Source organism: Phoca vitulina, unplaced genomic scaffold (genome assembly GCF_004348235.1).
Source record: "Phoca vitulina isolate PV1807 unplaced genomic scaffold, GSC_HSeal_1.0 scaffold27, whole genome shotgun sequence".
Classification (NCBI taxonomy): Eukaryota; Metazoa; Chordata; class Mammalia; order Carnivora; family Phocidae; genus Phoca; species Phoca vitulina.
Genome location: NW_022589730.1, coordinates 19,471,967 through 19,489,841, shown reverse-complemented (window position 1 = coordinate 19,489,841; position 17,875 = coordinate 19,471,967). Strand labels below are relative to the sequence as shown.

The following is a 17,875-nucleotide window of genomic DNA, read 5'->3' as shown; positions in this document are numbered from 1 at the left end:
AGTGCGGAGTATGCAAATGCAGAGCACACAGAGACACAAACACACACATGCTATACCTTTGTATTACACTGGCATTTTATTATTTAATTAAAGTACTCTTATTTTTCTAGCTCACGCATGCTTCCCTTGAGACGGCTTTGCTGTTAGCCTGCTGGCCTTGACTTCCAGCCAAAAACAATTCAGAAACAAAAAGGGACAACAAATCATATTTTCACAGACATTTTTATCCCTCAATACAACCCTGTTTTCACACAACATCATCCAGCCCCTATGAAAACTATAATTTAGGGCAATAACCACCCGAACCCAGGGTCTGACACATGGCTGCACGAAGTATTTCTAGTGTAAGAAATTCTTAAGTTCTTAATTGCAAATAAACTCTTTTGATAGAACCACTTTAACCGACATTGCTAGTTGGCAAACAGTGCCACTGGTACCGGCTGATGGATTAAAAAAGAAAAACAAACCAGTGAAGGCAGTTGTGATACGGCAGGGATCTAGAGAACGAGGGGTTGATTACTTCCAAGCTCTGTGCTATTTCATTACTTTCTAAAAGAGAGAGGCATCGGCAGACTTTCGGTGCATCTTAGTGCCATACTCAAAAATGCATCACCTAATTTACAAAACAAACCAATTTACCAGGCTCATTCTTTTCAACCCCTCCCCAAGCAAGATTCTCACTTACCTGGTGGCAACCCTGTAAGTTTGATTCTCTCCCATAAGATGAGTATGAGCCCCTTTCTGTTTTACCTGCCAAGAGAAACAACAAAAAAAGTGTAAATTATGCTTTTCCTTAAAAAAAAAAAAATCTCCAGGTAACAGACATCTACTTCTCTTCCCCGATGTTTACATACGTAAAGTAGGCACTACTCTCAATGTATGCAAGCAAGAGAGGGAATAGCACTTCCTCACTCTGGCTATGATAAACTGGAAAAAAAATATCCTTCATTCCTATTCTTAGCCAAACTGCTCCACACTTCCAAAAACTGTCATTCCAATGGCCTCCACTTTCTCTAACAAACAAATTGTCAGCCCTTATTTTCACTTTCTTTCTCTCGCAAAATTTAAACAATTTCATTTTTATTTACACAGCAGGCAAATTATCTATGTAATGACCCTAGTCTAGTAATTCCCATTGATTATATTGACACTTAATGGTGAGGCCAAAGCTAATCAATCAAGGCTCTCCAGATGGTGAAAATAGCAAAGAAACTACTCAAAATTCTGAGACACTCTCTCTCTCTTTTTTTAAACTCCCTTTCCCAGGGGTACACCCCATCATGATCAAGACGATGATAGAATTTACATTGGGGAAAGGGGGCTTTTGCAAAATCGTCCCCTCTGAACCCAAGTTCAGACTCTACCAATGGACCCAGTGGAACAAGGAATAATGGACTGTCCATGTCTCGTGCCAATGCTAACAACTCAGTTTTTATCTGTAGATGGCTCTACAGAGATATATAGAGCCTCAGGTGCTATTTGGCCACATCTAAGGATAAAATCAAAGCTGCTCATTTGTTTTTGTTTTTTTTTTTAGAAGTATGTTTAGCCATAATAATCTGTAAGGGAGACAATGAAGCCACATTACAAGAGATCTAAGCAGTAGAATTTAGTGACATGTGAAGAGTTGTTATAGAAAATTGATCCATACTAGGACATCAAAAAGGACTAGTGGCATGACCAAGTACCCAGAAGACAAACCCCACCCCACCCCACCCAAGATGGAGGGGATACTTCTCTCTTCAAGACTAGAGCTGAGAGGGATGTAGCACTTTACCCAGGACTCTACTCTTCTGCTTTCCAATGGGAAGATTCAAAACTAGTATTCTGAGAGAGGGAATTGAAATCCTTCTAAAGTTTATGACCCCCAAGTTTTCCTCCCTCCACTCCACTTAAAATAAATGTTAAAAGTAACGGCAGTCATTTTTTATCTTTTGGTTCAATGACAATGCTATTAGAGTCTACCTTCCTGACACCACACAAAGAATGGATCTTTAATAAATCTTCTATCTTGTCAAAAGTGTACCTGGTACTGAAGTCACTGTATACATAAAATGGAAGGTGATTTTCAAAGAAAGCCAAACCTGAATCTTAAAATTAACCCTCTCTCCCTCAGTATTAACTTTTCTACTGGCTTCAGTGAATCTTGGGTTTAAGAAAACACTCCCCCCTGCTCCCCCATTTTTGGTACAGTGTTCAGTGCAAAGTAGAAAATCAATGCCCATATCAGTTTCAATTCCAATGAAACAGGATACCATCTCATAGACTGTCAGTCTTGAAAGATCTAAGAGAATAACTTTCATTGTATGAGGATTTTACATTAAAGCAAAGACGCATTTACCCGTTTCAGAAGCATAAATGGTCATATACACATATTTACTCTTCTGTGTAAGTCCACTGTAGGCTACTTATACCCTTTAACTTCCCTTTCTAAATATTACTAAGAGAGAAACTTGACCTTTATGAGCTATCAAATGATGTACGTCCTTCCTCAAGTTCTTGCATCTAAAAAGCTTTAATACAACTACCACATAGTTCCCTTTGACATCATGTTCACTTTTTTAACTGCCAGAAAAGCAGGTGGAGAGGTAGGGAGGCAGGCAGACAGACAGATAGATAGATGGATAAAGCAGAATTTACTCTGACTTCCTAGGAAATTGAACATCTAGTGTCCTGTTTGGGTAATTTCCAAAAATTGGATTGCAAAATACAGTAAGAAGGAAGAAGGGTTATCTATTTTTTTCTCTAGAAGGAATTACTGAAGCTATCCCCTATAGAATCTCACCACCTGGCATTATCTCCCAACCCGACACCAGCACATAGACCTGGAGAGATGCATTTTCCTACCAGGATTTGTCTCACTTCATATATATAAGTTGGGGCTATTCCTCCTGTTATTTTAAAGCTAGAAGGTCAGTGCAAATAATAAGGGAGAGAGAAAAGGAGAGAGAGAATATGAATGAAAATAAATGGGAGAGAAAGGAGAGAAATCAAGAGAGAAGGAGTGGAATGAAAAGAGCAAAGGGGTAGGAAGGAAGGGAGAGAAGAGAATATGAATTCATGCCACACAGAGTCCCCAAAGTACCCTTGGCTACATAGACCCGGCATTCTTTACTATCATATCAGATACAGACTGCTTAATCTTAATTTTGCTTGTTAAAAAATATTTATCCAGATACAAAAATAAACCCACTGCAAATTACAAGTTGTCAGGGTTAAAAATCTACTCCTGTTTGTGTGGGGGAGGATAAGAGACCAGCATAGACATGAATCATTCTCAGTAATTTGAGTGTTTCCATGACATCAATGGGCACGCGTCCAGGACTCTGTCGAAGTCTGCGAGGTACCGAAGAGGCGACACAGCCAGCAGGAGGCTGGGAGGGGCACTTTTTTTTAGGGTTTTTTTTTTTTTTTTTAGGATTATGCTCCTTGTAAAGATTTCATCTGTAGCATCCACTTTTACCATCAAATAGATCGCTCCAGAGATCCTGAGCAAACACATTTCATTCTGATAGTGTAAGCCTTTAACTTTATTACATCTTTTTGTTTCCAAATTCAACTATAAATCTGCCCTCAGAGCCCAAACCCCTGTTTGGGAGCAAAATAATCCGGGGCCGTGGATAAACCCAAACACCTTCTCAAACATATGAGACCCATTCCCATCGTTTGCTAATGGCAAACCACAGCCATTTTACAATGACATCTCAGTTTCTAAAACACACACACACACACACACACACACGTGTATCTTTTGTGTAAACTGCCCATTAAAAATTAGCTATGGTTTTGATGTCGATTTTCTGCTTAAAATTCCCTGCAACATTTGTTTCAGATAATAAAATGTTCAAGAGCGCTGATAACATGTTTGGGGAGGATTCTTAAGTGACTATCTGTGCTCCTGAACACAAAAGCCCCTCAATATCTGCGTTTACTCTATGTCAGGCGTGGATTTTTGTCACTTAGACCAACTGGCTGGCGCGGACAGCTTCTTTCCTCCTTTCTCCATTCTTCGACACCCACCTCCCCCCATCCCCACAACCGCAACGGAGCTTTGAAAGAGCGAAAAACCCCATTTTCCCAATATTTAAAAGAGATAGCAGTGATGAACAAACCCGGCGCGTTCACTGCGGAATTTTCGAGACGACCCTCCAGTACTAGAATGCGACAGCCGCTGCGGATATTTTTTGGCACAAAGACAATGGTGGCAGTGCCAAGCCCCATGGCTAAAACTACTCAAAAGAGGCATAAGGGTAGCATTAATCGCTCAAGTCTTTTACTGCATGGAGTACTGTTGTCCATATTTTAGAAACTAAAAGTACCCGTTAGTAACATTTGTTGTATGCCCATAAAGGGGTGTGTGGGGGGGATTCTGAAATACATACCAGAAACCAATCTTGTCAGGCATTTGATTCATTTTTATACCTAAAAGGACCAAATGTTAAATTTTGCTGCTGGTGATGATTTGCCTTGCATGAAGTGAATGATGTGACCTAATGGAGCACATTGAAGGCTGAATGAAAGCTATAGAGACGATTTCATATAAACTAAGTCGACATATTGGCTAAACAACTTTCTTCTGCAAAAATGATGTATACAAGGAACATGTAATACTATGTCACAATTTTTTAAATTAAGCAAGAAAAACGCTGTAAATGAGCAGACACAACTTCCGTCAATCAATCCTTCTGGAGACAAAGGAGATCAACACGCAGCCCCTTCTCCAGAACAAGTCAGCATCTACAGTAAGCAAACAACCCAGAAAGTCAACACGTGTTTTGACCAAATCGAACCCATCAGCTGCTAAAAACCTATGTTTAAATTTGACTATTAAAAATGGCCGCAACTGATAATCAATAAAGGATTCCCTTCCCTCTTCTGTTGCCCTTGAAAAACTAATCTAAGCAAAAAATATAAGCTGCTTCCAATTTTTTTTAGATTTTTGTTGATCTAGTCAGTAATCCTTTATCTTGCTGCCCCGGGAAGGAGAAGGGGGGGGATGTTTTTTGTTTGGGGGCAGTGTTGTTAAGAAATGTCTATATAATTCCAAATTTAGTACTTTTATATTCTTGTATCATTTACTATTTGACTTCTAATTTTTTCTTTCAGTATATCCATGGTATCCTATTGTAAGAGAATGCCCAGGGAAGCGGATGAGAATGAAAATATTACTTGAAGAGAAAAATGATCTCATAAACCCATTCATTCACAGGGATACATCCAAGAAGTATCAGCTCTGGTCGATGACTACACCTGAACAGTTCTAATGCACGTGGAAACAGACAAGAACAACTTATTGATACTATGATTTCTGCAGATAAGCTGTGACATAGAAGACCGTGCTGGTGGTTGACCAGCAGGGTGATAACAAGGTCATGTTTGGGTTTCTAGCCTTTCATTCTTAAAAGGTCACTTTTAAAATTATATATAAATGGTAGGTATCTCACCCACCACTGAAAAAGAGGCACCTGTACCAGGGGAACATATCATCCCATGAAAAGCCTTAATGAAAACTTATCTGATGCTTCAGGACAAACCAGGCAAGGCTGCTTCCCTGTTAATCCTCACTCTGGGGACTGAAGAATGAGCCTTTTGTTCCCTGGCATCAGACTAGGAACTCATAACCATGTTCGGATCAGAATAAATCTCTGTCCCTGTCCCTAACCCCAACCCATCCCTGGTTACCCTATTAATGAGTATTGTGATTATGATGATGATAGTGATGATGATTCTGCATACTGAAAAGACTATTTTATTAAATAATGACTGAAATATTTGGTGGTTCTGAAAATACACATGAGGTTATTATTTATAGTCCATTCATCTTTCCCATGCTCACTTTTCCCTCCTTTGCCCAAATGAGAATAGCTGAGTCCTGGCCATGTATTGTTGCCCATTATGCAAAGGGCTTGTGTAGACTGATTTATTCAATCTGCACAACAACCCTGGGAGGCAGGTAATATAAACACCCATTTTGTAGATGAGGAAACTGAGATACAGAAAATTGCCCAAGACTACACAGGCAGTGTGTGACCTAACCAGGATTCAAACCCTGGCACTTTGATTCCAAAGGCTGTGCTCTTAGCACTACTCTGTGCTGCTGGTATTTAAATGCTGAAAAAAAAAAATCTATAAATAAGCAAGAAGCCCAATAGTGAAGACTCAAATCCCAGAGCTCAAAACACTCATGAATTTGATATGAAATTAATGAAAGTGTCTTATAGGTGGTGATAATTTACATTTACATGGTGTTTTATCCCTAAAAGGTCTCTTGGTACTTTAGAGCTATGCAAATGATGTACACCAAAACCCATGACGTCGTACAGTAAGCTGCAACCATCTCCACATTAACTTGAAGCAACTAATCAACAAGAACATGGCAGTGGGCTGCATCTCTACACATTCCCTGTGTGAAGAGCATGACTTCGTATTAAGATGCACAGAGAAGAGTGGAAGAAAAAATATCATTATAATATGGGACAAAGCAGCATCGCTCACAAGGGTCTTCTCTGAAATAATAACCCCACAACAGGCTCCCCAAAACAAAAGGAAGGCTAATTTAAAGGGCCTAGGAAATGTTACACTCTATCTATATCCCTCCCTCAGAAATGTACATTATATCTTAACATGTTAAAGCCCCTGACAAGTCCTGCAGTGAAGACATTTAATTTAGCTTAATACTATCTTTCCTAAACTTATGTGAATACACATACCTGCCCCATATCTTTTTGTCTCTTAATACAAGTCATGAGGAACTTCGGGAGCTACTATTATTTAAAAAACAAAAAACAAAAAACAAAAAACCCTACCACTAAGAATGTATTAGGTTAATATATGTTTGTAATTTCCTGTGAAACAAATAATGTAAGCTTGTTTCAAATAATGTAATCATGTTTTATTTTAATTAAATTGATCTAAAGTTATTGTTCATTATTGATGATGTTTCTTTGTAGATACACCTTTGTTATTCTGACTAGCTGGTCAACTTTGCCCCAGATCCTTGTTTGGTGGTGAGAGCCTACCTTTGCAAGAAATCAGAAGTTGACCTTATTCTTCTGATTTCTACAATTCAAAGAGCATTGGTTCTCTCCTACAGAATCTTGCTGTACCAGGACAACTCGGTCTTCAATCCATAGGCATTCAAAAATCCAAATTTAATAAATTTTATGCTAAAAGAATTACAACTCAATTCCAGCAGATAAACTAGTCATTCCACAGCCTAGAAAATTCTCTTCCTCCCCTTCTTCCTAAATTGAGACCAGAAAGAAAAGCGGGGGGAAATGTGAGTAGGCGCATAGTTTGTAGCAAAGGATAATGGGAAATAGGGAGCTAGCCATCTCCCCAGAAAAGACTAGCATCAGTCTTCTCTTTCACTGATGTGCTTAAGCCATAAAAATAGAATACTCAGTGATGATCTATAGCTCCGATCCTGGAAAATTATGAGTTTTGGCTGCATTTCGTCACTGATTCACCTCATCTCGTCTAGACACTGTGCTGCCTTCAAAACAGTGGGTGGACTAAAATTCCAGATATGCCGACTATCCTGAGGCACCACCACCAGAACTCTTCCCTTTGGGGGACTGCCTATGGTGCAGAACCTATACTGAATTTTCCTTAAAGCATTGACATTTGTAAAGCACTGTATGGTATGCAAAGGAATTTAACTTACATATTTAAGACAACACACCCTAAGAACTCCTTAAGTGGGCATTTTAAGCTCTATTTTTATAAATGAGGTCACTAAAATGAAGAAAGAACAACTGACTTATAGGAGTAGAAGAAGTTATATAGGTATCAAGAGATGAAGCTAGAATATAAACTTCCAATTCCAGTACCAAAGCCCCTGTAGACTCTTTTTGGAGTGTTCAAAATGTAATGTCCGTATCTAGTCTGGTAACAAAGATTATTCCACCTGTCTTCTTCCCAATGTGCACCACAACCCCTCCCCCCCTCACATCATTTTAACTCAGTTTGTAAGGCATAAAGGAATGGACAAAAAGGTTAGAAATGATAGGCATTTTGAGTGACCATCCTCTGGTACACCAAAAAGTACTTTCTAAATGCAAAATAAAAAGTACGCCTTAGATTATGCCACATGCCCTAGACAACAGCCAAAATATTCCCCTCACTCGGTGTCATGCTCAGGAGAAGTGCACACATTATCAAATTAAAGCACACGAATTTTATGCTTTATTTTCCAAATGCAGGAAAATCTTTCATTGAAAATAACGCTAATTCCACAGAGTGTGCAATTAATCAACATAATCACGGGGATAACTTAGCTGTTTGGGGAGGTGTGTCAAATAACTCTTTAAGGCCACTAAAGTGCCACTTCAGTCACCAGAATAATGATTTTCTGAATCAGCAATTTGTACAAGGGTCCCCTGGAGACCTGAAGGACTAAGGGCAACCCCGAAATCACTCAACTTACTTCTAATGAGTAACTTACCACTGGCTTTATATGAATAAGATCTTAATAGTTCTGCCGACCCTGTTTCACATTGTTATCACAGTTTGTGCGTGATGACTGGCTATAATCAAACCACAGCAATTAAGGACTTGTGTGCCCTCTGAAGAAACAACATAAGCATTTGAAAGCTTATTTTTTATTTGAAGAAACATAATAGTTTTTATATAAAAACAAAGAAAGGTCAATCTTGCAATATACACTAAAGGCATCAAAGCAAGCAGAGAGAAATATTTTCGCTAGATTTGTAGGAGGAAAGGAAGACACAGGATGGGTGTGGAGAAAAGCAATCCCCCAAATTCTGTTCTGTGGCTAAGAAACCTTGATGGTCATGAGACCGGTTAGGGAGATGCTTCTTACAACAGATTCCTGGCTTCTTTACCCCAGGGTATTTGCATTCAGTGGAGTAGGATCTGGCATTCTAATGTTGTTGTTGTTGTTGTTTTTAATAAAATTCTACTGGTTAGTTCAACAAGTCAGGGATAACAGTAACCAATTTAAGTGACAGGCATAGCCTCTAAGGTTACATCAGATGGAACTCCAATAAACCTGGTGGCCTGGTGGATAGCAACAACAACAAAAAAATAGATTACTACCCAATCCAACCCATTTAAATGGATTTTTAAAAACAAATAATTGTTGATCTCCAAGGCCCCTTCTGAGTTCTATTTCAGAAACCTTTTTCTGTCAGCATACTTGGCCTTTAAATTTGTTCATCTCCACTAATGAAGACTGGTTGTTTCAAAGAAATTAGTCTCCCATTACCAAGTATTTTCATTCCCCTAATAAATGACAGAGTTCCCAGACATGAGAGTTCCAGGGGTAAAAGGTCGCTCCTCTTCTATCAGACCCACTGGCCACTGCTCTGCAAGTATCCCTTTCCCCATTCTATCCCAAGACAGAAACCGCCTATACACTCCACGGTCAACCTCTAGTTAACATAGTTTTTAAAAGGGCCCTTCGGCCCATGTATTTCCCCTTCCATGCTCTACTGAAGACAGTCCATACAAAGGGAGAAAATGTGGTCCTTTGATTCCCCTGGAGGAGATCCATGACATTTCTGGTCAGAGGCAGTAGAAAGATCATATGAATAAAGACTCTGCTGCCTGGCTAATTTTTAATTTATCAGCAAAATTTAAGAAAATCTAGAGCTACGTTTCACCATAAAAATCACTTTTAACAATAAATTATTTGCTGCCCATTGAGCTGATGTTCTAACAGAGTCTTACTAGTATTATATGTAAAAAATAATACTGACCAGACTCTGAGTAAGCCACAGTGGGACAGCAAACAGAGGAAACGTTTTGGTATTATGTTTGTTATAGGATCCATAAAGGAAAATTACATATTTTAGCATCATGGCATGTAGGCAATGGTCTCAGTTTTCAAGCTAAGTTTACAACTAACAAAAATATAACAAGTATCATCTCTCAAAGGAACCACAAGTACATTTGATATGATACTCAAGACTGAACAAAAGTAAGACGGATGGAAATCTCATGAAGACTTAAATATAGTTTAGACATGTGTATAATATACACAAGCATTATACTTACATATATACAAATATACATAAGTAACATTTAAACATTTTTTAAGTTCTTTTCATTTAAGTAATCCCTACACCCAATGTGGGGCTCAAACTCTCGACCCTAAGATCAAAAGTTGCATGGTCTTCCTACTGAGCCAGCCAGACGCCCCCATTTTAAACCCCAGACAGAAGATAATGCAAGTGTCGTTCATTTATATATGTAAGACAAGTGATATATTAGATGACCATTTCTTCAGCCTTAGCACTGAATTATAATTGGTCTCTATTCCCTAAACATCCATCACTGAGAAGCTGGGGTGGGGGGAATAGCCCAAAATTCAAAATACATTTCAAAGCATCCATAGAGCAGACAAAGAATGAGAAGACTGCTAATTCTTGAACCTGATCAACTTTAAGAGACCAGGCCCACCACAACCAAAGTGGAAGGCAAACAGGACCAAACTCCTCAGAGTCCAACTCCCCTGTGACACGAGTCACAGCTAAAGGAAGATGAGGGTTCACAGATAAAATTACACGAGCCACTGAGTCCCACACTATGATGTTTAAGGAAAGCCTCCCAATGACTGAATACATGGGCATGACTACACAAGAGAGGAAGGCGGGGGGCACAGGAAGGAAGAGGAGAGGCCGTGGGAAGGATGGTCAAGGAGAAGAAGGGAGGAAGGACAAGGGGAGTAGTCAGAATACTGACCTCATATGACCAAAATAGGCAAGAAAATAAAGTACATTACAAGGAATAGATGTTTACAGACAGCAATTTTCAGTTCGGAAACTTGCAAAAATGATCGTCTGAATAGTTGTAAAAGAGGTCCAAAAACCATGAACTACGGAAATAAATATCTGTTGGTGCCTCTGTGTACCCGGGGCTGGCTGCTGGTACATCAACAGTGGGCACTGTTCTCAAGAGGTAAGGATTTAGACGGTTGAAATGCAAGGGAGCAAACCCAACAGTGTACATCAGTAAGAGGTGAATGGGTGTACTGAAAAGCACAGAGGAGGAGAATGCCCAATAGAATCTCATCATGGTAATAGATGGCAACAGCAGAGATGTGTATTTGAGATTCCATGCAAGATGCCATTATAACTCAGTTAGGGGCAACTTGGTATTTGTTAGAAAGCAGTTCATAGTTACTTGACATATTAAATAAATCAGAGATACTTGTATCGTTTATTCAAAACAAAATTTAAGGTAACTTTCCAACTTCCTAAAATTGGAAAGACAGGAAACTGGAAAAAACTTAGATGACATTTTCCCCCTTCCTTAACTCTAAACTCTTTGATCAGTCCATATTTTAGGGAGCTGGCTGGGATATTTTGAAGTCATTTGCTTACAAATCAGAGAAATTTACAATACAAGACAAAATGGACCATCGGTGATTTGCTTCTTTAACATCCCACACTCTACAAACAATAACCAAAGAAGCAAAACCAAACAAAAAGAGGTTCCACTTAAACTACCATTCTCAATGTCTGCCCGGGAGGATAGCTTCATTTGGTCTGCAAGGAAGCCAAAAATGCCTTTATAAAACATTGCAATGTTAATAGATAGTCATTTTCCTCCACAAGACAAGTGACAACTCTTGATGCTATGAGAGAGTTTTCTCCTAGGGATTATCGGCCACATCCATTACCTACAAGGAGTCATATGGCAAAATTTCAATGATTTTTCTTTTTGAAGTCCATTCCCAACTTAGTCCCAACAAGAATTCTTCTTAAGTGTAATCAGACCAGGAGAAACTATGAAAGCAATGAAAATACAATCAATGGTAAGATGAAATCAACCACTTAAAAATTCAAGACTGGTATATACTCTACATGTTATTTGAACTATCAGGAGTCTATTTAGCAAAATCAATCAAACAAACCCCCAAAATTTATTTTCAAACGGAAACAAATTAGCTGTCATTCTCAGTATTAACCTACAACTTTATAATCACTACAAATATATGATTATTTTTATAAAAATGCAAAAACAAAACACACCAAAAAAACCCAACCCTGGAAAGTGAAAGAAATGAAGAACCCCTCACACCAGTCGATTCCAATCTGAGCAGCCAGCAGAGGGCGCACATGCCCCGACAAGAGCTGGCTGTGGCCAGGCACCACCCTAACTCACTTAGCACTAAGCCTGACCAAAATTTGAATACAGGGAGTGGGGGAGAAGGGGGGAGAAAGAATCATCCCGTCAGTGGCATTAATGAAACAAGTGTGCTCACTTTAGGATCAGTGGGAAATATACACAAGTACACTTTATTATTAAATGCTGACTTTAGCAGATTTCTTAGCTGCTTCATGGGAAGTTGTCCATTAAAAAGATACAATTCTTTGTATGGAAGTGTTGTTATATCAGTTTTCAAGGTCACTGCAGTTTTTTATAGCTCTATATTAAGAATTATCTATAATACATGAATTTGTGGAATAACATATATATTAAATTTCTAACACACAAACACTTGTTTTGGTTGAGTATATTAAATTAACTTTTATAAATAGTCTCTTTTAGTATATTTCCATGTGTCATATACAAATATACTAATGAATTTTTGTAACCCTGGAGCAATCAAAAATATGTATCATTTTATGGTTAAATGAGATACATAAGTTACTTATTTTTCCACTTGTTTGTGCTTGATTGATTATTTGGGTCTCTGTATTATAGTATTTGGGGTTACAGGGGCGCCTGGGTGGCTCAGTCGGTTAAGCATCCGCCTTTAGCTCAGGTCATGATCCCAGGGTCCTGGGATCGAGTCCCGGATTGGGCTCCCTGCTCAGCGGGGAGCCTGCTTCTCCCCCTCCCTCTGCTGCTCCCCCTGCTTGTGCTTTCTCTCTCTCTCAAATGAATAAATAAAATCTTTTTTAAAATGTATAATATTTGGGGTTACAGCAGATTTTACTAGAGGAATACCTGACAGCTATGTATGAACACGTACGTATAGAAAGGGCACTGTTTATTCTTTTAAGGAAGTTTTCCTATAAATGCAAAAGCCACAAACTCCTCCTAGAGTTTTCTAAGCTTGTGATTTCAGAAACAATATCACGACTTGAAAAAAAAAAAATGAATTACCTCATGAAAGCACCAAATTAAAATCGACATCAAATACTATATTTTTTACATTTACATATAAAAATTAAATAATCCATAGAATGTTCAATGTCTAATTTCGAATAGATTGGAATAAACGGAAGGTGTGCATTTAAGTTTCAAGATGGAAAGCTTGGTAGGATAATTAACAGCCACTTGTCCATCCACCTAAATGATCATTTCAACCTCACATCTCCTCACCAAACAGAAACAATGAAGCCATGTAACATCTCCATAAGGTGATTTTTTTTTCTTAAGCATTCTCGGTAGATTTGAGAGTTGAACTTAATTTACAGCATCTACAAACCAGGTGGTTTAGGTTACATGGAGGTCATGATAAATAATACTTATCTTTCGGCTGATGTGCCTACACCATTTCTGCATAAGTTAAAATGACGATGTTTTATTATTCCTAAGCACTCGATTCTGAAATGTTTGCACAATCTGTTAAGTCCAGGCAAATTTAAACGATTTTGACATGCAGCCTGCTAAGGCCAGTGACGGGGATAATGCCTCTTTACGTGGGTAAAATTTTGTGACATATAGGTCACTCTCTTAAGGGGAATCAACTGTGTGTCTCTTCTTTGCATTTCCACCACAATCCTTCATCCTGCAGCCTGGAGCTGAGAGTGAGATGCAAGAAAGGAGCCGAGTGCTCAAAGCAAAAATCTGCTTCCAGGACAATCCATTATATCTGACAAGTTAAATGTTCCATGGTAGGCCATATGGCACGAGAGCAGGCCCGACGATGGGAGAGGGGAACTCGGCAAATGCATCACAATTAAGGAGTTTGGCTACAGACTTTACTTTGAATTACTTTTTTTTTATTAAATTTTAAATGCTGCCCCCCCAATTTTTAACTGAATCCCTTTTATGAGACAATTTCTAAAGAAGTTCCACAATATCTTTTCCGTCTTGTGACTGTGGGTACTGAAATCTAAAGGCTAAGGTACACATGGCTCTTTTTATCAAATGGAGTTTCAAAGGGGACAACCTGTAGCCTCATTTAAAAAAATTTCAAGACAAATAATAAGTAGGCTCTATCTGTTCACCAGACTAGAATATGCAAATGAAATTGGTCATTAGATTGGGACATTTGAGTGAAACTGATAGGACATTAATGTAATTCGGTTTCCATTCTTAAGTCTAAAAAAATCTTAAAAGCCATATAGACATAACTGGTATGTCCCTGTTTCTTCCATGGTTTACTTAATAGTTATCAGATTAACAAATTCACCGAAGACTTCCTCAGTTGAATTTAGCTCTTAGCAGGCCACCAGAAAGGAACTCTGCATTGCTAATACCATGCCTCAGAGACAAGTCTTATAAGCTCTCTAAGACATTCCTTAAAACCAGGTGGTCCATGGTAATAAATACTGGTTGTTAGAAACAACATCATGTAAATAATATCTGGACTATGACCAAGGTGTGCATGTATTACATTAAAGGAGAGGAACATGAGATGACCAAAATAGTATCATTACACCGCGTATACCACCATTCATTATGTCACTCTTTTAAAGTAAAGAAAACAAATGTTCTTATTTCTCCTGAAGAATTCTCAAGAAGAGAACTGGACATACACTAAAAACTGAACACGCTTTCCAGAGAAGTGTCCAAATGCAGCTGGTCTAGTGTCTAATAGTAAGCTTACACCCTCAGTTCCTGGGGATAACACATTCTTAAGGAAATTTTTATATAATTTGATATTTATATATGTATATAGGCATACATATATACAAATTATAATGGGTAGGTTCTTCTAAACAATAACAATTATCGTTCAAGTACTCACACTGGTTTGCAAACATGAAATTCATGACGATTGAGAGAAACACGTATGCATCTTTCCGAAAGAGAAGACGCTAAGACTAATTTCCCTAAACTATTTTCACTCTCCATTTCTCCAGAGGGTCACTATTTCCCTCCAATGTACCCACTTCTGCCTTAATTAAGAATAACATTATTTCAAAGAGCATATCCAGATACTTTATAAAAATGGGTCATTTTTCTTCACGTGTAAAATTAGTAACACATTTTCTGGTGGTCCCAAAGTTAATATTTGTTAATAATCTAATATAATCTCATATTTGCAGCTCTCTTGTTTTTGAACATGAGACAGTTCACTGAGTTATGAAGATGGCATGTGGATTATGAATTGGTCATTTGCATTAAAATCAATTGTTATAGCTCTTTGTTTTTATCAAGTGCTTTGACATAACCTTCATCATAATCCTGCTAGGTAGGTATCATAACTATTATCATTAATACTTTCATTCAATATGTAAGAAAAAAGGAGATTCAGAGAGGTTAATGTATTTGCCTTAGGGCACACAGCTATGCAACGGAGCCAAATCTGACCAAGCCTACTTCTGATGTCAGCATTTTATCACCATGCCATACCATATACTTCATGAAGTACGAGTATTAAAAAGATTTAAGCAAGTGTTACTTAGGAATGCAAATATATATTATATATTTTTATTTCATATTGAGGAAAAGTAGCCAAATATTCTGGTATTACAATAATGCCCCATTTGAAAAAGGCATCAGGATCCTATGCCTGGGTTTTCTAGGAGGAATGATCACATACTCAACACACAATTACATATGAACACACTCACACACATACACACACTTGCTAGATGTAGCCATGTACGCCTCAGCACCAACAGAGTGCATTGGGCCGTTGTGTACTGTAGATCCTATTTCTGTGTATCCAGACCCACATTTTTATTACTAATTAAAATGTCCAGATGGTAAAATAACACCTGATCTGAGGGGCTTTTAAGTACAGTAATTGTCAACGCTCAACTCCTACATTGTTAACAAATTGGAAAAACTGGCCTGCACTGAGTTTTATATGTACTGTTTCCAAACCAAAAGTGAAATGCAGTTAAAACTTTAATAATTTGAACACAAAAATGCCCACAGGATACTCTTTACCAAGAAAAAAGAAAAAGGAGAAAGATCTGCCATTCAAATCATTACTATTGAGAGAAAGTCTGTGAACTCCAACAGAACCGAACTTCATATCATAGCTATACAGTTGTGTTTTATGGGGGAAAAATACATAATAGGGGAAAAAATGAGGTTAGAGCTAGCTGTTCAATAGCCATTCAATTCTATCATTTCATGAGGCCCTTCTCTGCACCTTTTGTATTATGGGTTCACTAAATAAAAACCAATTAATTTTTAAATGTATTTGTGTCTCTTTTTCTTCTTGTTTTTTGGGTTTTTTTTTTTTTTTTTTTTGCATTTTTATGCCACATACAGGTACAGACCTTAATCATAACACCAAAACATTTATTATCTCATCTGCTGTTTAAAAATACAAATTCTGGGATGACCCCTGAAATTCAGGCTAGACCTTCCTTCATGAATAATATACTTGGGTAAATGACAAATGCTTTTAAAATGTTTTAGCAAGTTACTTCCTAATCCTAAATGGATTCTTCTTTTTTTCTCAAGCAAACATTTTTGCAAATATTTAGGCTGCTTTGATACGCAAATGTTCTTCCAAACATTTCCCCCAGCCAGCCACTGAAATCTCTCCACAGACCCCAACCAATGGGAAAGTTTGCAAGGGAAATATGAGAAACAACTGGATAAGAACACTGCCAGGAACCCTGGCTTCACTGGCCACAAACTAATGTTGATTTTGTTGCAATACCTGAAAGGAGACCTTGGGATATTTTAGTGAAACTACTTTAAAATTCTCAGTCATGGGGCTGTAACTCCCATTGACTGAAGCAAGAGTTTCTGGGGAGGGTAAAACTGATCACCCACAGGTTTCTTATTTCAGAGTTCAATAACTCCAGTAAATGTGGTTTGCTGCTGGACAGTGAAAATCTCATCACTTAAAAAAGAAAATACCCACAGGAATTAACATGTGCAAAACAGGAAACAGAAAAAAAAAAAAAAAAAGCAACAAATAATAGCGCAGCCAGGGTCTCAAATCTTAACAGGTATAATAAGAGTACTTTTAAAAATGTTCTCCCAAAGGAATAAGCCAGAGGGAGAAGAGGTCCCTAGAGCCATCTTTACTATAAAAATAACTCAAGAAATAATTCATGCAAATGAAGGATTTCTAGAAATAAAAACGAGAGGGTAGCATTCCAAAATAACTTGTAAATACAGTATCAATACAATTATTGTGAGTAAAAACAAACTCCAAGACTCCCTTTCCCTTTTACACTCTGCTTCAAAAACATCCCCAAAACCTGTTTTGGGAAATAATGGGATTCTTCAATAAAAGGTCAACAAATCATTTCAAACCACGTCTCCAGTTTATTCAGTCACATAAGCCACCAGAGGCTAGCCACACAGAAAACAAAACCAAATTTCAGGATTCTGGTAGCTAACACCACGCTAGGCGTTCCTTAGGAAGGTGTGAGTTGGTGTACGTTGTGAATTTGGTGGGAGGAGAAAAGTTAACAGTGAGTTTACCAAAGCCAGTGGAACGTTGAGCTTTTAAAATTACAATGATCTGCTTCTCAGCCACGAACCTGCTAATCGACACTTGTTCCTTCACTTCTGCCATCATTTCCTCATTTACACATATTAGAAGTGGTCAAAGATTTCATCAGATGTGGTTTTGACAAGAGCAGTAAAGTGCCTAAAGCCACAGATTTTTAATTGAGCCCAAAATACAGATTTTGAGGAAAAAAGAACCAATCACAGCAGGAAGCGCTTTAAAAGGGGGGAAAAAAGAAACATTATCTTGAATAGTTAACTCTGCACTTAGTCGCACTGTGTGAAAAGAAAAGGGCTCTAT

General features: G+C 38.0%; 1 protein-coding gene across 24 annotated transcripts in view; it reads right to left on the bottom strand.

Annotated features, from left to right (window-relative positions):
• TCF4 (transcription factor 4) overlaps positions 1 to 17,875 on the bottom strand; it is a 349,872-nt gene that overhangs the window by 175,564 nt on the left and 156,433 nt on the right. For 21 of the 24 annotated variants that reach the window (XM_032422851.1, XM_032422840.1, XM_032422848.1 and 18 more), the window contains one exon: positions 686 to 750. In XM_032422851.1, the coding sequence (XP_032278742.1) occupies positions 686 to 750 (65 nt within the window). Of the gene's footprint in view, positions 1 to 685; positions 751 to 854; positions 925 to 17,875 lie in introns of those variants that run through there. The other 3 variants (XM_032422863.1, XM_032422865.1, XM_032422864.1) reach the window with 2 other exon arrangements.